Raw genomic sequence first — 21,383 nt, forward strand, 5'->3', positions numbered from 1 at the left:
AACACAGAGGAAATGTGAAAATACTGATTAGGGAGAGGAGAAAGTGAGTTGTAGCTCATTTACTTTCATGATGTTTGAAAGTTGTTTTATGTGACTGGTAAGAGCTGCACTGTTCTTCATAACACCGATGTGTAAATTAGCAAGGAAAGCTACTGTATTTCTGTCAATGCAGACTTGATTACTACTATAGTACTAACACTTCAGTCTCTTATGTGGAGTGCAGGGACTGTTGATCCTAAATGGACTTTTAAGTGGCTGATGTAGTAACTTCTAATAATGGATTCATAGATTTGAATCTAGAATTAGGAGGTAACATTTGGATTTCTAGCACCATATGTTAGTACGCTTTGTTATGATTGCTCTTTTCTTTTTATTTAGGGGGTGATATGTCCAAGAACGTAAACCCATCTCAGCTGGCCAAACTGAATCAGCAGATGGCAAAGATGATGGATCCAAGAGTTCTTCATCATATGGGTATGTGCTGACTTTTTATAGCTTCAAGAGAGGACTGACAGTTATAGTGGAGCATTTGAGATACAGAAGTGGGGAAGGGGATGGGAGACTGTGTTATATATTAGTATTAAGTGTTTCTAGGGTTTTCTAACAATAATCAGAAAGCTTAGTCCAAATACTTTGTACTTAGTAGTGCTTAATCTAGTCTTTCATTTGAATTCAGCTCTCAAAATGAGCCATTTGGAATGGTGAAGGATGTCTGTCGTAAAACAAATCTTCCTAGACTTCCCTTCTCTTCTAAGATTTGCCTCAAGTAGTTAAATTTGACAAGAGCAACTTTAAATAAGGACTCCCATACCTGAACCTTATTGATTGCTAAAAGTCATTCCATCAAGTTTTTTTCTTTTGTCTAGTTCTTAATGCACAAGTCATCTTAAAAACTACCTAAAGCCTGGTGGTTTTCAGACCTTCCTGTAATTACTCACTCGGTTCTTTATTTTCAATAGCTGTTTAAACCTAGTTTGACAGTCTTGGGCTTCTGCCTTTGTATATTACTGGAATAGTGTGTGTACAGTAATGGTGCCTCAAGCAAGAGAGCTGTGCTTCAGACTTAATTAACACATTCATGTTCTCACTTATTTTCTGCAGGTGGCATGGCCGGTTTGCAGTCAATGATGAGACAATTTCAACAAGGTGCTGCTGGGAATATGAAAGGCATGATGGGATTCAATAATATGTAAAGAAGCCTTAATACAAATGGACTTGGTTGACTCTTCATTGCAACTTCAGTGAATGAATTTGCTTTCTTCCTTTTTACAGTGATGAGAGAGTGGTCTTTTGAAATCCTATCCAGGCTTCTCAGTTTCTACATCTAATTTCTGAAAACTATTTTTGCTTAAATTAGTTCCTCTCCACTAATAACTGATGGCACAAAGAGTAATTCAATTTAATAAAACAAAATCATGATGTAAAATTTTAATATTTAGAGACACTTTTTAATTGTTTACATCAAATGGCAGCCATTATATTTGTAAACAACCCTGATCTTTGGTTATAGTAACATAAAATGTCACAAATATACTGTAAAATAAAATTTAAGTGGTTATAAACAAGGGAATGGCCTGTTTCTTCAGTTCCTTTTAACTGTCCTTTATCAGTATGTAATGACATTATTTTCTTAGTTTGATTTTTTTTTTTTTTCCCCTAAAGACTTGGGCATAGATACCATAAGAATAGTTCAGTACCTGAAAACGTGCTGTTGGTGCTCATCTGTGAGACATTTTAGAATGTGGATGTGCTGTGCTCAGGTTCATACAACACTTTGTTGTATAGAATTTCATCCTTCTTCCCCTATACACAAAATATCAAGGGACTGAAAAAATACAGGCATGCAGATACCAAACTGTTTAATATGCTGAAGGTAATCTTCATACCAGGCTGCCAGTTAAGCAGTTCTTTTGTTCTGGAGATAATTTCTAAAGCATATTAGGTAGAATTCTGTGCTGGTACTGAACTTTAAAACAGAGATAGCTGTATCTAACAGAGCATACTACCCTAACTCAGCTGCAGTGTGATCTTCATTTCCTATAGCAGTTTGGTATTTCAGGCACACTTCAGAATGTAGGTAGACCAATATGAACCTTGAAATCCAACATAGAACTTGGCAACTATGGTGAGATCTTTTATCTTAGGGTAAGAGGGTGTATTATAAATTTTAATATACTGCTGTGTTTGGTTTGTAAATGGACACCTATTGCTGCTGTCTAGATAAAAGATAAATGCAGTAGTTAAAACAAGTGGGTTCCTCTTGTCAGCCAGTTCTCTGAGATGGTGGCAGCTAATAGGGAATGTCTTATATACAAAATTATACTCTTGCACTAATGAAACATAAGCTATGCTGTGCTCTAATTTATAATGTGAAACTGTCTCCTGCTTGATTAATGGTATGTGTTCAGTATATGGAGTATGCTGAAAAATCTTCAAGTATGCCATCTACCTAAATGCACTGCATTTTATGCATAGCATTAATCTGTAAAATAAACAGTTAATTTGAATATTTGTATTTTAAATATAACAAAAGAATGAGTCCTTGCATATCACCAGCTTGCTGGGGAGCTGTTCTTAGCTACTGAAGTAGTGTGCTTACTAAAACCTCATTTTTCTTTTTTATAGCAATTTCAGTTCTTGAGCAGTATTAGCCAATGCAATATGCAAAACCATGCAGGAAAGAGTATGAAATCTTGGTTTGAAATGCAGTCTGTAGGGGAGAGTGGATGGTTAATGCTTTTGATGGAAATCAAACATGAATAGGGATATTGAGGATGAACAGTGAAGCACTGTGCTCCAGGACAGGCTCAGTCAGACTGTCAAGTTACCAACAATTAACTCTATTTTCAGCTTGTGGCCTACATTTAGTTTTAACTTTTAGTTCACCATTTCCAAAGTACTAAAACTGCAACCAGATATGAAGAGAGCTGTCACTAGCTGCGTGTTGGGAGTGACAAGGGCAAGTTGAGAATGCCTTTCCTTTAAAATATGTGTCAATTGTTACTTCTAAGATATATGCTGGAATGAGCAAAGTGTATATTGCTCTTTCCTTTGCAAGCCATGCAGAAAATACTTTGGAGCCTGCTTAGAAAAATTGCCTGAGGATCTCAAGTCTGGAAAAAAAACACATCCATGATGGAGGCACTAAGAACAAGAGTTCAGCTGTATAGGAGCATGTCTAAATGGATTGATGATTTACATGATCTTTCATAGCTTGATACAAATAAAACTCTCCTGGCAAATGTGTAACAACACTCCCAGCACCATTTTCTTGCATTAGGGTTTTGGTACTCATCCTCTATGGCATCTCAGAGTTTTCTCTAGCACACAAGAACCTTGTAGAGCTAGAGTCAAGCAAATTAAATGCTTAGAAGACTAAGGTCTGTCTTCCTGTGTGTATCTTGCTGAAAGCTGTTGCTGCTGTCAGACAAGCTTTTGTCTGAGCTGTTTGAGCTCAGGCTGCTGCTGAGCAGCCTACTAAGAGGAAATGGTTAAGATGGTCAATAGATATCTGTGTGATAGAAGCTGGACAATTAACTATTAGCACACAAAAACAGCTATAGCTTTGTTTAACTCTTTACCTTTCCATAGGACTTTCAATGTTAATGTGCTAAATTTATTAAACTTGTCCAAACTGTAAATGCCAATTCTTCTGGGACATGAAAGATTGAATATGACTGTTCAGCTGCTATAACCACAGTAGAGGTGGAGGAAAGCAAATTTGTTGGTTGCTGTTTCAATACTACTCTTGAGGAGCTGTTACTCTATTCCAACCAATCCTTCACTGAACAGAATGTATACTCTGTTGAGGGTAAGAAATATTTATGTATCCTAACATTAGTTTGTTTCTTTGCAACTTTAAGTGATGTAAATTTGTTGTAATCCCTTAAGCAGATCTCTGTTTAAGCTCCATACTGTCTAAAATAATACTCTAACCTTTCATTCTGTAATCATACACTGTATGTCAGCCCTTTTCACAAGGGAACATTTTCTGCCTTATGCTAATATAATTGTTAGTCTGATGCATCTGTACTTTACCTGGGCTTTTGTCATGGGCTCTGGATTCTGCTTTGATAATATGACTAAGAAGGTGTCCAAGAGCCCATATTGTACTAGAGTGTAATTTTTTGGAAACTATTCTTAATGTTAGAGGGTTGAAAGACGGCTCTTGCTGTCATGTAAGTGCATATTACAGTCATTGGCTCTGCCTCACTCCCCCTAAAATTAAAACGGCTCCTTTCTCAATCCCATAAAAAGAATGTTTCAGATGCTTCCACCTCCAGCTGTTTTCACTGGTAGTTGACATTTATCAATGTACATTTTGTCGGGATCAGCACACACTGGAGGCAGAAGGGCTCCCACCTCTCCCCAGGAGCAGCTGAGCAAACCTCTTACCTGGCAAACACTTCTCTCACCCTCCTGGGCACGCATGTTATTTTCTTACCCAGACGCAGCCCAGGGGCCAGGGCACTCTTGGTGTGCATTTGTTTCTTGTTCAAGGGTTCTTTCTTTACAAAGGGCTGAATTGCCTGAATCAACACCCAACCCTGCAAGGGTGGTCCTGGGATACTAAGTCTCCTAGCTGCTGTCAAGGAACTCGATCTGCTTCTTAAAATATTTTTCTATTATTTTGCAGGGCTTCACATTATTTTAGGGAGATGATGTGTGCTTTTCCCTCAGTGCAGTGGCGGTACGGCCGTCCCCGGCATCCCGGCTGTCTCTGGCCTCCCCTGCCTCCCTCCCGGCTCCGGTTAATGCCGGGCTGCGGAGAGAAGCGAACCGCCCCGGGCGGTGTGAGCGGCGCTCCAGCCTCAGCCGGGCGGGTCCCGGCCGCCGTGCGCTCCATCCCCGCGGGCCGCAAGCACCGCCCCGGCGGGCGGTGTGACGGGCGGTGCCGCCCGGCCGCTCTCGCCTCCCCGGGCCGCGGCGGGCCCGCTGCCGCCCTCCCCCGGCGCCGCGGCGGGCGGGAGGATGGAACAGGGGCTGTCCGCCATCACCCTCTACTGCGCGCCCGCCGCCGGCGCCATGGAGCCCGAGCAGGTGAGCGGGGCCGGCGGGGCGGCTCTCCCGGGGGGCGGCGGGGCCCGGGTGCAGCCGCTTCCGGAGCGGGGCGAGGCCGCGGCGGGTCCGGCCGGGGTGTGGTGGTGTCCGCGGCCTGAGCTCCCGGCGGCGTGCGGGGCTGGGGTCCCCGCGGTGGCCCGGCCGCGGTCGGGAGGTCTGTCTGTCTGTCTGTTTGTCAGCCCGTGTGCCCTTCCATCCAGCGCGCTGTAATTACAGTCAGCGCGGCGGGCACGCGTGTCTCCGGTGCCTCCTGCTCGTCGGCGGACAATGCCTCTGACAAACGAGCCTGATGAATATTGAAGCGAGACAGGTTTCCACTTCCCTCCTGTCAAGTTGACGAAGGCGTGGGAGGTGATCAGGTACAGCAGCTCTTAATTACAGTGCAGCCGGGCGAGCTCGCCTGTCCCTGCTGCGGCCGCTCCTCGCACCGGCCTCGGCTTCGCCCTGGGTGTTGTAGGCGCTGCCGCTGCCCCTTCTCTGGTTATGGTGCCTTTCCAAGGCTTGTTTGGATAGTATCTTTTCTAATAGTCGTCCTCCGGCTCTGTCATCTTGGTATCTTTTGTTTCTGAAAGACTCATGCTGTTTAATTTCAGTTGAAACACAAGGGTGGAAAGTCAAACAAGCAGTATGAAAAAACCCCAAACCACTCAAGTTTAATGAGCCCCTGCCTCCGAACCCTAGCCAAAAAAAAATATCAAAAAATCAGTAAGATAGCCAAGATAGCATGGTAGAAATATTTTTCATTAGCCATTACCAGCCTTCTAGTGACTAGCAGTGTCAGGTCAGTAGACCTGTGCAAATGGAATTACTCATCTTTCTCACGGAGAATGGACATCACACACTTCGGTGCTTTGGGTCATAAGCTCTTACAAGGATTCCTGCATTTGACAGGTTAAAAGATGCCAAAGTGAATAGCCTCGTCTCCCTATTACTTTTTGCTTTTCTTCTTTGTCTCCTTCATGAAACTTTATGCTGTTGCATCACCTAATACTACTTGTGTCAGCTCTCCCAGTTTGCCTGCAGGTGTCCAGACACACCTTATCGTTAATTGTCGTTTATTTATTTTGGCATTTTATATGTGGACTAAAAGTCTATCGTGCTGGGTATTGTGTCAGCACTGTCAAAAGATCCCCTGCTCTCTCTCTGTTTCTGGACAAAGGGTGAGACGAGGGGGTGTAAAGAAGGTAAACAAGGAACATGAGTTTCACATCCTGACTGCTTGACAGGCAAGTTTTGTATGTGTGCCATAAAGCCAAGAAAAATCCCAAGAGGACATTTAAAAGAAAGGGGAAGTTGCCTTGTAGTGTTTGCCGAGTACCTTAAGAGTGTTAGCTAGTGTGGCAAAAGCACAAGAGTGACATAGTTGCTGGAATAGCAGCCAAAGTAAATACTTCTGTGACGTGGGCACAAATGCTGAGTCTTTCAAGACCATATAATGTGTTAGAGAAGGAGGAGCCTGTGAAAAAGAAAATGAGGTCAGAAACCTGACTAAAGCCATGCACTAGAAGAAATACCTTTGTAAAAACTTCCTAAATTGGAAAAGAAGATCTAATTTGTAAAGCAAGATCAAAAGTATAAATTCTCAGACAAGAAATCCTGTAACATTTGAGCCATAAAGTGAATCTAGCTGATAACTTTAGAATAGATCTACATTGCCACAGTTTTGGAAAGATGAAGTTTACTGGTGCTGAACTTCCTGCTCGTACCTGGGAGAGTTGGCTTTTATTGATGCTGTGCAGGTAAAACTTAAAAGGCCAGTGATGACTAAAACCCACACTCAGGTTTGTTGACTAGGTGATAAGCAAAACAACAGATGACATACATTATTTTATTTAATAATGTAGGACTTTGAGCCAGATTACTAAGGGAACCAGATTCACTGTTCCTTGGTGCATCCTTGCTGTCTTTAACTAGTGCATTTGTCTGAAATGTTGTAGCAGTACTGGCTTTGTGGAGCTGCTTACTGTAGGTAGTGTGAGTGTGGGATGGATGTTCAGGGAACTGAAGCTCGCTTTTAAAACTTGAAATATTAAACAAAATTTTTTTAAAGTTAAAATAATTCAAGCAGTTGTACTAAATTAGCCAAAATCAGATGAAGAGACTATGCTTTTAGAGGAATTCTAAGGAGGAGCTCACATTGCTTGCTGTTATTAATCACAGTGATATTTATGATGTTGTGTTTGAAAGAAACAGTGCTCTTCAGTACTGTGGCTAAATATAAAAACAGTGTAATTGTATGATGCCAATAAAGGAGTGTGGAATGTTCATGAAGAGCTGATTCTGTGGTGCTTTTTGCACAAAAAGAACCAAGTCACAGGAAGTGGCACTTCTATAATGGCTGCTTTTATAATGGCAGCAAGGAGCGCTCCCCATGCTCAGGTTGCTTCACTCTTTTCAGCATTTGTGGTTTTGTAGCTTCTTTGCTCTGTTCCCAAGACTGATAGACAGCAGAGAGATTGCACTGGGCCCCAGGTAGTCAGTTTTGTCTTTCTACATGAAAATGTGATTCTGCCTGAAAATACAATCCTATTTCAGCTGACTTACCCCATTGAAAACTTGCTGCTGGATTCTGCTCTGCTCCTTCAGGAAAATGCCTAAAATGTGCCACCATGGCTAAAGAAATGCTGGGGGAAGCTGAGATGACTTGCAGTTTTCAGAAGCAGTGGTACAGGGCTCGGAGAGATGATGAATGGGTGCGCTCCCTCTGCGCACTGTGGAACTCAGCACGTGATCCTCCTTCCCTCCCGCTTCTCTGTGGGCATGAGAGGAATCCGTGGCTGGAATGAAGGAAGCAGTTCTGCTCCCCAGGACCCTCTGCTGCCTTTCTCTCCCATGCCCACTGTCTTTCCCCGCTAGCCAAGCCTGCTTGCCTTGCAAAGCTGTGCTGTGTAATCTAGCATGAGAGGTGGGGATGGTGATACTGCACAGTGATTAAGGGATGTCTTAAAACTCTGTGATAAAACACATATTTTTATTTATAATCCAGAATTGTGCTCTGTGAAGATCATTAGGTTTGTATAGGAAAGAAGTTAGAAATTGTCATGCATTTTATGCAACCTGGATTCTGCACACTCTACGCATGTCATTCCTTATGATACAGTTTCAAATTACACCAGCTCATGCATTTTTAAAAACCGTCATGGTACATTAAAAACATGTGGTTGGCATTTCCTAATCTCTGTGGCCTTCTCTTCATGGCAGAAGTGTTTTCAGCAGTTTTGTGCATTTGATGCAGTAGCCTCTGAAGCTTTTACCAAGATGAAGGTTCTATTTTGATGGCTGCAGTACAAGACTTTACTAAAATTCTCTGCCTGCAGGACTGACTAGCCTAAACATTTATTGACTGGCCTTTGAACTAGAAGTATATATTCTTAATGCTTGTGACCCAAAGACTGCATTGTAGCATTCAGCAGCTAGAAAACACAGACAGACATTGTACTTCTCACTTTGTATGTTCTTAGCCACAAAACTAAGTGCTGTCCTTTTACCCTGGTCCCTTGTACTAATCGTGGTTGCTGATGAAATCCCACAGGGGTGAATTCCTTGGTGCATCTTTTTAAAGTTTGAGCCTGGCTGCTTAGTTATTCAGTTCTCTTTTGTGTTAGAGGTGTCTGGCTGCACTTGCAAAGAGGTGGCTACAGCCTATGAACTACTTGATTAATTTCATTAGATATTAATTCCAAACCCAACAATACTTTTAAATACTAAAATTTATGTGCTTATCAAATTATTTAATAAAATGTGCTCCACCCAGAAGAAACCTTTTTGTTACTTTTAGAGAAGGGATCAGTTTTTACATATCTGCAAACAAGAATGTTTGTCTTTTACCTACAGGCAAGCTCTTATAAATGTCCACTCTAAATGCTAATCCAAAATATTTTAAATATCTCATGAAGTTTGTTAAGGGGGAACTTTTCAGTTCCAGAAGCATGTACTTGAGATAATGATTTTTTTTTTCTTTATAGCAACTTTCAAAGGGAGAGAGTGGCTTTGAGAATGTGGAGCTGGGTGTCATAGGAAAGAAAAAGAAAATCCCAAGAAGGGTTATTCATTTTGCAAGTGGAGAAACAATGGAAGAATATAGCACAGATGAAGAGGAAGATGAACAAGAGAAAAAAGATCTGTTGCCACCTGTAGATCCTGTAGGTATTTTACTTGATAAATTGCTACTTCTGGTTTACTGGACAGCTATAAACATTTTATACTTAATTTTTTGTGTCACAAATCTGATACAGTCTTTAGTATAATAAATTCTAGTAATTTGATTGGCTTAACTGACTTGCGAAAAGTCTTACTGGGAAGTTTTGTCCTGGAGTTCTCTTCCACTAAAGTAGCCTTATTAATTAGGAATGGGTTTAATTTCTTCACAGTTCTAGTTTGTCCTCTCCAGTATTTTAATTTCTAATAATTGCCTTGTATCTCCTTGATTTGTACTGTTGTTTAAAAAAAAAATTGCAAGGGAGACATTTTTTTCCTTATGTTTGTTGACAGTGGAGATTTCAACCTGCAACTTAGGGTTACCATAACAACAATTTGATATAATTAAAAGAGTATAGAAGGGAAAGAAACAGGTGAGTTGCAGAAATAAAGGAAGAGTGGTGCAATTCATGATATATGAAAACCAGATTTTCAAGGACCTGCCTAGTCCATGTAAGTAATGTTCATCTGTGTTGGAAATTGTTGAGATGTTGCTCAGCCTGTGAATGGGGTTTCCTTTTATTGGTCCAGATTTCAAGTGAAGTCTCAACAATTAAAGCCAGTGGTGTGCATTGTAGCTGCTAAAATGCATTTTTCTTTTTGTCAGTGATTCTGGGTCTATACTTAGAGGTAAAATGAAATATATAATCTGTTTCATTTTTCTGACATGTCTGATAAACTATTTTGTAGTGACAGTGTGATTGCAAAGCTTATAGCCACATGTGCCAACACTGGTGGCAGCAGCTCCCCACCCTCTAGAGTCAGTCCCAGAGAAGTTCTACATCGTGCTCTTCAGCTCTCCACATGCCCAGTCTCATGTTTCTTTTATGGCAGCCCCAGAAACTGGTGTCCCATCCACCTCTACCCTTCTGCAACAATCCTTGCCCCAATAAATTGAGACTGCAGTCCTATTCCCTGCCTGCTGCTGGAGTTCTCTTCTTGGCCCTCTCTGCATTTTGGCTCCTGTGGTGAGGTGGAGACTGCCAGCCTGGCTGGGTCCTCCCTGATGTGCTGGTGTGTGGTCAGGCAGCCAGAGTTATGGCTTTGCTTTTCAGCAGCTCTTCCTGCCTGCTTGCACACTGGAGGCAGACACTGCTGTAGAGCTGCTTGTTGCCATGCTTCAGAGAAGAATCCTTGCATGCACAGAAAACAGTGCCCTGCTTTCTACTTGACATTGCTGTTGAAATGACTCCTGCACTGTTGTTTGGGAATCCATAATTAAGAAATGTTGTGATTGAAGCTATTTACAGTAGTAGGCCCTGTATTTATTAATACATGTATCCATCCTGGGAGAGCTTGGCTTCCTTGAAGGGGATGAAGATTTTGACTTTCTGCTTATGCTCTTCTGAAAAAGTGGTGGACCCTAAGAGGTTTGCTTTGACTGTCAAGCAATACCTTTCTTCCCCTCTGTAAAATTAATTTGTCTTGAAGAAGAAAAAGGTCTCCAGTGAGACTGTGGGAATTCAGGTGGGACTGGGGGTTCCACAAGTGAAGCTGTTGCATTGTGTTTTCTATGGATTGATGGCATTGCTCTCTTTCTTGGTAGGCAGTTATTGTATACAACAAAAAAAAACATTAGCCTGATAGCAGGTAGGATATTATCACTGTTAAATACACACAAAGTATATAGTTGGAAAAGAACTGTATTATAGTCAGAAACAATGAGTAAGATGTTAAGCTGCCTTGCTGGGTACTAGGGTGGTTTTTTCCTCCTTGAGGATCTTCTCAAATAAATGCAGGAGCTGTGAAACTTACTGGCTATTATGGTAATGTTCAGGTATCTTCAGAGTGAGGTCTGTTCCCCCACTAGGCAGTTATGTCAGATATCCGTGGATGTCTGAGATATTTTTGTTCCCAATTATAATGATCAGGGGACAAGATGTGTATAATTTTTTGTGCCATTTCCTGACAGTAGAAGAGTTCCATGGTAATGCAGTGATGGAAGGCTCACAAGCCTCAGTGTAGGTGTTGTGAGGGCAGAGACATGCGTGCTGCTGTGCAAATGGACACTTAACTAAAGAGCCCTCAAGTGGGCACAACAGCCAGGAATGCTGCGTGATTGTTCCCCTCCATTGCCAATACAGATTTCTTTTCTGAATACCAAAAAGTATATTGTATGGTGGAGTTAAGATTGCGTTGTTCTCCTTTTATAGTTTATTAAATCCTTAATTTTGAATACACTTTTTAATAAAAGGACCCCCCAAATCAGAGTAGTTTATTGTGGAGCACACTACGCCTTATTATGCATTGCTTTTTACCTCGGACAGAATGAACTTGATTAGAGCAGGAGTTGCCATTAAGTGAGGTTTACTTTATCTCCTGCGTGCTTTGTGTATCCCAGCTGAGCCAGACAATTGAAGAAATGTTAGTCCAAGCTGAGCTTTGATGTTTTAGCCAACAGCTGCTTTTAAAATGTTATTTTGTAGGATTTCTATAAAAGCAATTAAATAGTCTGTTTGCTGAGACCAGCATGTCTAAAACTTGTTATCTCAGTTGGGATACAAAAAAGTATGTTGCAAGTAATAGCTGTTTCTGGACCAGTTTATTTTTGGAAAAAGCACATTTAATATTTTGAATGGAAACTTTCCATCACGAAATTTCAAAGCTCTGCTGGTTTTAGCATCCTGGCAGTTTTTGAATGAGTTTGAGGGAAACAAATATTTTGCTATGTTGTAAAGAAATGTCTTCAGTAAGTACCTTGGTTTAATTGTGTTTTAGAACTAAGCAGGCAATGCTAATGTGTTTCTTACTAAACAAAGTATTATGTATATATCCTGGTAATACCATAACCAGAACGCTTGGTGTGGTGGATTCCTATTACTCATAACAAAACAAATTCTCAAAAACAACTGGGTTTTAAATTTTCTTTGAAACAACTTCTGGTGCTTCTACTGGTCAGCACTTAGTTCATTAACATTGTTGGATGTTAATGGGGTGTCCATTCTGCTGTGTTTTGTATTTTTTAATCCAGAACATGGGATATTATTTTTTAGATAATGGCATTCAGTATTATCTGAATGTTCTCACACTGAAATTCAAATGCTTTAGCGGCATAAATGTATTTTTGATTATTTTGTCCTAAAATATAGATGTTTGCACTCTATATGTGTATTTTCTTTTGTTTTTGCCCACCAAAACTTTATTTTGTATTAATTAAGAAGATAACCCTTCTGTTTATCCCTGGAGGGACACTTGGTGTAAACTCTTAGCTGCATTCCCCTATTAGATGAGTAAACAGAAGGTGGAGTGTAAGCCTTCACAGAGGAACTGTAAGCAACATATGACCAAGAAGACATCTGCAACAAAGCTCCAGGAGAGATGTAATTTTCTTAACCATCAATGCTCAGAAAGATTGAAACACATCCTTGCAGGAAGGTTATCTGGATCTCCTCTAGTTAAAAGGGCCTTAACTTCAAAATAGGAAAAATTCCTCTCTTGAGGACCATCAAATTCTGATTTTCTTTTAAGAATTTGAGGATGAAGGAGAAAAATGGTTACCGACTAACTACTTGTAATATGGTAGAGGCTCTTGATGGAGGATGGTATGTGTGTTCCAGATCTTGTTTTCACTGACTTGTCTTAGATGCCAGTTTTACATGGTCTTACACAAAATAACCTGTTGTAGCATTGAACAGTCATTGATTAAACTAATTTAAAATTCATCTTGGCACAGTAAACAATGAAAAGGTATCTATTTGGTGGTGTATAGTAACTATTAAATACAGGATTTTTTTTTTCCTTAATCAGGAAATCATTATTTTTCTCCTTTTGCCATTTTCTCTGACGAAAATAAACCCTACAAGCCTTGGAAAGTTTAAGTGTTATTAGGACTGAAATCTGCCAAAAATAAATATATATGTGAATTGTTTAGGAACATGGTGCACTCAGAAATTCAAGGGAACTTGTGTGCTCCCTTCGGCAGCCCCATACTAGGGAACAAAATCATGTTCTGTTATTGAACCAGAGGCTCCTTGGTTTTATCAATGATGGAATCCATTATGTTAATTCCTATTTAAATTAAAATTACACATTTAAATATTTTGTAATGTAAAAATCAGTTGTCAAAATCATTGTGCTTTCCATTTTAACAACAAAATAATTCAGGATAGCTGAGTAATATTAAACATTGTAGAAATGTCTACTAAGGCATTGATTGCTAGAGAAATACAATAAACACTGTATGCATTTCATACTGTCCTGTGTTTCCTTTCAAGAAATACAATATTGCTGTGTCCTTGAGTTGATTAAAGACTGAAGATTAAGGCTTCTGTGGGTGGCCAAAGGAAGCTGATATACAGTATCTGGGTGTGTGGTTCTGCAGCTCTGTAGGACATGACTTGGGTATGGTTTTCCAGTTTCCAGCTCAGTGTATTAAAGCTGCTTCACAGACAAGGATTAATGTGATCGATGTCATGTCACTCGAATGGTTCCAGTTCCCCCAGCACCTGTTCTTGCCTCACATCTGCCATTTCTGCTTCCATCTCTGAAGTGCTCTGGGAAGGCACCCAAATTTACCCTGAAGAGGTAAAAGGGGAATGCATGGAAAAAGAAGGTGATTCCTTGGATGCGTTTCCTTGCTCCTGGTTGTTCCTGGTGTTTTAATCTGCAAAGCATCTCCTTTCTCCTGTTGATCTCCTGTGAAGTACCCTCTCTCATGATTTTTATATTGCCTTTTGAGACACTAGAAAGAAAGTTATTTTTTTAATTGAGGAGTCTGGCAAAGCCTTGCTTGCCAGGCATGAGGAAATGTCTGCTTGGGCTTTGTCAGAAAGCAGAGGTTCCCATGAAGCTGAACTTAGAAGTGCTTCCAATGTACCAAACTGATTTTTAGCTGTGGTGGGGGAAGAGTAGGAATAGAACCTCTGTGTCTGCTGAGCCTCAGCTGTTACCCACATTTGTGTTACCACCAACTTGGTAGAATGTTCTGGGTCTAAGTAACTTCTGTCACGTTGAAGTTCAGCTTGTCTTTTCACTCTGCAATATTACAGGAGCTCTTGTAGCTTCTTTCTTACAGCACACAGCAGGCCCTTGTTTGTCCTGTGCCCTGCATGGATGCTTTTTAACCCTGTCACCTCATCATGAAGGATTGTACAGAGCCCTGTCAGTGCCATTATTTGCACCTGTGGCAACAAGCTTTTCCAGCACTTTCTTTGACTTCAACTGGGCAAACTCCTTGTTAGCCTGTCTGCCAGCTGAGCACATAATCAATGAGCTGGAGGTGCTTTTGTGTGAGCAGGATAGCAGCTGGTTTTGCTTACACTTTTACCTTGGCAGGACATTTTCCATATCCACTGCCAAAAATATATAGCAACTGGCTTTTTGTCAGCCTGCCCAACTTGAGTTTCTGGCCTGACAGACAATTTCTTGCTGCACTGATTTGTAGAGACTATGCTTGGAAAGCACCAAAGTGTAGTAGCTTGTGTACTTGCATACTGAGGTATGCATACCAGGTAATTTGTGTACCTGTATTGTATTATTTACAATAATTTTGGCTGTTTCTGTACAGATATCTGTTAAATAAGACCATAGGAAAAGGTTACTGACAAACAGTTCTTAGCAGCAAGCTATAAATACTTGTGTAGCTGAGTAGACCTAATGTGTTTTATTTAATAAAAGCTGACACTTTTAGTTGCTACTTTCCAGAAGAAAAGTACTTCTACTTCACTAGAGATCTTTTTTGGGGGAAAATATGTATCGAAGACTTGCCTGAATGCAACAGCCTGTTAGCTATAAATAGGTTTTAGTTCACTCTGAAAGTTGAATTTGCCTTTTCACAAAAGGGAAAGCCTACAATTTTTCCCCATTAGCTTGGAATCTGCTTTTTCCCTTTTGATTACATGGTTTTATTTGGTTTTCTAAACAGATACAGTCTCTTCCCTTGATGAAAAGCATAGCCTGTGAACACACATTATTTTATAATTAATTTAATTCTAAATCTTTAATTTACGATGTATATATCTATATATCAGTTTTGTGTGGAGACTGCAGTATTTTTGCTGTAGCTTTGAATACACTTCAGTCATACAAAGAGAAATTCCTTTTCTTTGTCTACCTGGCCAGCCCTTCCTAAGGAATCTGCATCCCTCCACAGCAGCCCCAATCCATTCACTGCATCCCCAGGATCTCGACAAGATCCTTCCCCTGCAGCTGCACACAGATCTCCAGTTCCTCCTGTTTCTGTCCCATCTTGTGTGCCCTGGTGTGCAGGCTCTTCAGAGAGACTTCCTTACATGCAGGTGCCTGAGGTGGCCCCAGCTGAGCCCTGTTTTATTCATGTTGTGTTCCTGTGGTTCACATCATCCCAGGTGCTTTGCTCAGCAGCTCCTCATCCTCCCCCAGAGCTGCGGTGACTCCCCCCTCCCTCGGGGCTCCTGGTTTTGTTTTTCAGGTGTTATTTCAAGGGATAATTCCTATTTGGTTGTAAATGCTTTAAAGCAGCCTCTCCTTCAGAGGTTTGAAGGTTTGGTTTGATTTTAAACAGTCTTTTGCAGTTGACTCATTGCTGTAATGAGGGACTACTTTGTTGCCTCACTTCTCCTCTTGGCCTGATGGAATTCAGAATGTTGTGGAAAGCTTTTTCTAGTCAGGGATTGAGTTGGCTGCTTGTCATTTCCCAAGTCTGGAAGCGGGAAGCAAAAAGCAGTGAAAGAAATTTTCCCAGAGGTAAACCATGGTTATATTTATGTCTTATGGTGATACTTTGCTTCACTTATCTGGTCTACACTTACTTTAAAGCAAAAACATTGTAGTAGCTGCAAAACAGAAAACATTGCAGGTCTTTTTGGGGTTTTGCATGTGTTATTTTGTGCCGTGACCATACAGCTGTACATATTCATACTACTCTTGTTCCTGCAGACAACACTCACATGGGGACCCTACTTGTGGTTTCACATGCTGCGAGTTGCCACATCAACCTTATCAGGTATTGCTTTATTTAATTCTATGGTAAGCCAGAAAGGGAATATTGAAAGTCACAAGGTCATGTTGACAGGCTGTAAATCATCTTTGGGTTTTACTTCTTGTTTTTTCAGAAGGATGATTTGAACTGTACTTAATCTGGGGAGACATACTCTCCTGCCTTAGGCACTTCTAAATTTTTTTTTTTTTTTACTTTCAATAAACAACTCTTGCATGGAAGAATGAACAGAAAATACTACATTTTCCCCTTTTTCTTTGTATGGATATAGATTGATGTTGGCAAGGGAATATATTTGTTTTCTATTAGGTTTTGTATGGAACAATTTTGTGTGATGTTACCTGAAAAGAATGCTGGCTGGTATAACTAAACGGACAGTTTTTCTGAAGACAACTAGAAAGAATCCCAAGAACACATCTAATTGTGCCATACAATGAACTTCTGTGGTTACAAAATAAACAGGATTGTTGTCAAGGGTCTTAAACTCACTGCACAGACATTTATTTGATTCGTGGCCCTCTTAAAATTTAGCAAAGTTTTAGAAATGCTTGTCATAGTCTGTGTTCTTTCCAAGGTGTTAAGTATATTTACTGGGTTTTTTTCCACAAATATTATGGAGTTTCTGTCATTGTACACATAATTTTGTATACTTCTATGTTTTTGGCAGTCTGTTATATTAGTTAACCTATTCTTATTTTTAGAAACACTTTTTCTCTAATGTACAATGAGATTATATTCCTTGACGCATCTGTTCTTCATACGCAAGGGTAGATATTGCTTTCCTTTTTTTAGAAGTCTTATGAATTTGAAAATCAGTCCTTCCTTCTTTGCACTTCAGTTTTGGCTCTTACATCTGTAATTTGAACTGATCTTTTGCACAGCACTCAGCATGCCAGGTTATCTATAAAATTAGTTACTGTGAATGTTCATTGAAGCAGTCAATGACTGACTTCTGATTTTTTTCCCTGAGGATGACTCAGTCATTTGTATCCTTGAGGCAGATTTACAATTTGAAGTGCAGAATATTTGACTCCTTGCTTGCCTTTACTCAACCAGTGTTATCTCTAGCCATCACCATGGTAAAGAAACTGACACAAGCTTACCCCGTTGCACACTTTTGACTCTGCTCTACCTGTTTTAGCAAAGTAGCACTGAATGTAGCCTACAGCTTGAAAATTGAGACAGCTGAAACATAAATACTTTGTTAATCCATTAATATGCAACACAGAACATTTTTAAAACTGACTTGAAGTATGCTTGTATCAATAAATACTGTCTAGTTCGCTAGGACTAATAGATTGAACTGCCACTACAATTGGTACCCATGTACTTTTATCTAACCTTGATTTTCAGTTAAAGCTCAAGGCTTACCCTTTAACTGATTCCTAGCAAAACAAACTTAGATCCGAAGCTAAAACTAGCAGAATTCAAACGCTACCACCATATATATTTTCACTGAATTTCATATTCTTCTCCTTTTGTTCATTCCTTATCCTAAAGAACAATTATTAGTATATTCAGCTAATAATTACCTATAAGGAGGTTAACCTCACAGATTTTCGTTTTATTTTGTGAGTGAAGTAGGACTACAGAAAACCATTCAGGAAAGATGGTGATAATTTTTGTAATAAAACTGCATTGAAGAATTTTCTTCTAGATACTAATCCTATGTAAACCTCTCTTTACTTTCTAGTGTGTGATTTCCTGGGGGAAAAGATTGCATCTGTTCTGGGAATAAGCACACCAAAATACCAATATGCTATCGATGAGTATTACAGAATGAAGAGAGAGGTATGTGTGTGAGCTAGGGTTCTTGCACTCCTTCTCTCCCAATTTGTCTTCCCTGGTATTCTAAAAAATAGAATTTGTATTCTAGCATTAAAATGAAGCTTCAGACCCTCAATTTCAGTTTGCCTCCAGTCTTCATTTGATGCATGATTATATATTTTCTTCTCCCTCAGCCTTTTCTCTCCAGCTCCTCAGTCTTAGAAACAGGTGGGTCCTGACCTCTGCTCTGTTTCTCTTGTACAATGCATTTTCAAGTCAACACTGTCAGAAAGTTGGACAGCTGCTGAACACTGTAAAGAGGTGGCTGCTAGCAATACACTTTCCAACTCTAAAACTTGTTCAACAGTGTCAAGGGTAAAAACCATGAAGTTACCATTTGTTCTAAAGCATAACAGGACAATACTGATAGGTAGCCAGTGCTTTAGGCAAAAAAACCCCTAACCCTTAATAATCTTAATATAAAAGAGATGGAAAACATATTTAAAGCTTTATTTTTTTTTTTTTTTTTAATTGAGAGCTGGAAAAGCTGCAGAAGAGGTAAACCCATCACTATTGCTAGTAACTAAAGCTGCTTATCTAGATATGTGTCTTTTTTCTGTTTGTTTAATGCAGTTTAATCCTTCACTTTTGGTGTTTTGTTTTTTTTTTTCCATAATGGGAGTTCCAGAATGTACCTCATCTTATGATCAGCAATGGTGACTGTTTTCTAGTAGAACAAAGGTCCTTACTTTGTAATAGCAACTGGTATGCTCTTATGGAAAGACTTCAAGTTAATCTAAGTAGTAAATAGTAGCATATGAATCTGGTTATCTCTTTCTAGGAGGAAGAGGAGGAACAGGAAAACAAGATGTCAGAAGAAGCAGAAAGACAGCATCAGGAACAGCAGAACAAGCCACAAGCTGAAGCTCCTGTCCAGACAGACCAGCCTGGAGCAACAGCATGCTCTTCATTTGTGAATGTAAACTTTGAAAATGAGGGAGATTGCCCGCCCATTGCAGAAAATAAACAAGATGTAGTTCCTGTCCCTCCTTAAGCGTAAAGCTCTGTATAATGTAGGAAATAAGAACTGTCAGGTGTCACAATCTGCCTATAAACAGGAAAAATAGGATTATGCTTGTTCAGTGAAATACAACTCTTATCATTCTTATTGATCAGGAGAGAGCTAGGTGATGTCTGTTCAGTCTGTCTGCCTAATAAAGAATGAGGCATTCTGCCAAATTGGCATTTCAGTTAAAAGGAAAATTGCACTACAAACATTTGGTCTGAAATTGGATGTGTGAGCTAATTTCTGTGTAAAGCAAGTAGAAATGTCTTTTCTTTGAATTGCTGTGTCTCTAACACCTGTGGAATGCAGAGGAAGTGCTGTTTACTACTTCTAAAAACCTGATTTGCACATTGTTTGCAACTCGGCTCTCTATGAATAGATTAATAGGAATTAATATCCTGTAACTCAAAAGTAATTATAATGGAGTCTTATGCCCCCTATTTATTGTCACTGTTGTATGCATGTGTTTTTTTTTCTGTTGTTAACATAAGAGAAAAATGTTAGATTTAATGTTAATTAGATTAAAGGGTCCACTGATTATTTTTTTTTCCAAGTAAAAATACTCCAACTTTCCAGAAGGCTATAAGCACCCATAAGAACTTACTAACAAGTACCAGCACTCTTGGAGGTTATAGTGCTCAGCTGCTCCATTCAGTGCTGTAGCAAAGTTCAGAACTAACATCAATGTAGGCTATTCTCACTCCAGGCTCAAGAATTAAGAGACCCATGTGCATGAATGCATGCTCTCAGTGGTCCTGGGAAAGAAACTGAAGTCTCACAAAATTATACTAAGTGCATTGGATGCTCTATGTAGTACAGTCTAGAACTCTGAACTTTTTTGGACATGGATTACCCAAGTCTGTGTACTTGAGTAACCTAAAAAAAGCATGTGCTGAATGTTAAATTGCTAGTAAGGGATGTTCTACTGCAGATGGTTTTCATCCTGTTAGCACAGAATACATAAATAGCTAGGAACAACAAAACCAAACTTAGGACTCTTTCCTTCTCTAAAATAATGTGATGTGATACTGCACTGGCAACAACAGAAATTTTTATTTTTGTCTAAATGAAGTGCAGGTAGCTCCACATCTAATACCAATTAAGGCTATTTTACTGCAATGACTGTAGTACCTATAGCTTGTAAAAGGTGAATGGTTTACTTTTGAACAATCAGCTGTCATTGCCCCAGTCACTTTCTATGGACAATTGTTGTAGGTATAGGAGCAGAGAACCTGCACCAGTTACTACATAGAACATTACTTCTGTCCTTGAGATTTCTAAAAAAAAAAAAGTTGAAAATAGTCCTCAGTGAAATTGGGTTGTTGGGTATCATGACCTGTCCCCTTGCTCCCACTGCCAACTAAGGAACCTGATGTAACACCATAGGTCAGGTAATTTGGCTCTTGCTGTCAGCAATTAACTATGTATTTTAAATGACCCTCTGCCTGAACTAATATCCTGTACAGCACAAACTCCTCCTCTCATCTGTCTGTAGCTCTCCAGCACTACAGAAAATCTAAGGGGGAGGATTCAATCATGCACTCTAGAGTCCATCTCTTTTGGTACTCCATTCTTTGCCTTTTCTGAATTGTAAGACAGAGAGGGTTGACCACAGTGTAAAATCACTCCTTAGCCCTAAACATCTGTAAGGGAGAGTTTGATTCAACACCTGGGGAATACACAGAAAAGCAGCTTGTTAGGAGTTCTTATATCATCAAAGAAAAAAAATCTCTGACAGCTTGAATAATACCTTGACAGATGAAGGATATCTTGCTTTTCTTCCAATAAATTAATGTCAATTGTTTTTTTTTACCTCCTTTCCCTACTATTCATTGCATAACAAATGCTCTCACTGCCTTCTTTGTATAAAATACTGTATTACTCACTGTGCCTTAACTTACTCCTTCCTTTTTTTCAAGCTGTATGAAAGTGGTTACTTTCATATTGGTTTATTTTTTCTGTAAATGCATTAATTGGTTATTTTATATTTAATATAATTTTTGAACTGGAAGTTGGCTATGGATTTTCCTTTAAAACTGTGTGGTCTTTGCAACTTTATGCCTGTACACAGGTGCATGTGCCTGTTTACTGTTTTCATCTTTACCAAGTCACAGATCCTGGTGGAACATTCAAGCACCAGAATTCAAAATATCATTTTACCCCCACCACTTCTTTAGACTGTCATGTAGTACTCTGTGTTCAGCACTACCTCAAGCTAATAAATAATGCAGGATTGCAAACACTTCTGGCCTGGAGCTATTGTAATTCTGTCTGAAAGTTAAAACATTTCTGTGCTTTCTTAAGGATTAAGAGTTTCACAGCTTTAACTACTGCTGTAGCTCAGTTGTACAATTAAGAAAGACTACATAAAATACT

The 21,383-nt window shown here is 39.7% G+C and overlaps 1 protein-coding gene across 5 annotated transcripts in view; it reads left to right on the forward strand.

Moving 5' to 3' along the window:
- The window catches only part of LOC131574663 (signal recognition particle subunit SRP54-like), a 35,250-nt gene extending 14,001 nt beyond the window's left edge, over positions 1-21,249 (forward strand). For 3 of the 5 annotated variants that reach the window (XR_009276556.1, XR_009276558.1, XR_009276557.1), the window contains exons 15-20: positions 379-474; positions 1,102-1,760; positions 4,637-5,040; positions 5,278-5,420; positions 9,027-9,203; positions 18,783-18,986. Coding sequence is in view for 2 of the 5 variants with exons in the window: in XM_058829278.1 (XP_058685261.1) it covers positions 4,972-5,040; positions 9,027-9,203; positions 16,114-16,180; positions 17,868-17,965; positions 18,783-18,995 (624 nt within the window). In the remaining 3 variants the exon portion in view is untranslated. Of the gene's footprint in view, positions 1-378; positions 475-1,101; positions 1,761-4,636; positions 5,041-5,277; positions 5,421-9,026; positions 9,204-16,113; positions 16,181-17,867; positions 17,966-18,782 lie in introns of those variants that run through there. The other 2 variants (XM_058829278.1, XM_058829280.1) reach the window with 2 other exon arrangements.
- Positions 21,250-21,383: the final 134 nt, after the last annotated feature.

The sequence above is a fragment of the Poecile atricapillus genome, chromosome 1 (genome assembly GCF_030490865.1).
Source record: "Poecile atricapillus isolate bPoeAtr1 chromosome 1, bPoeAtr1.hap1, whole genome shotgun sequence".
Classification (NCBI taxonomy): Eukaryota; Metazoa; Chordata; class Aves; order Passeriformes; family Paridae; genus Poecile; species Poecile atricapillus.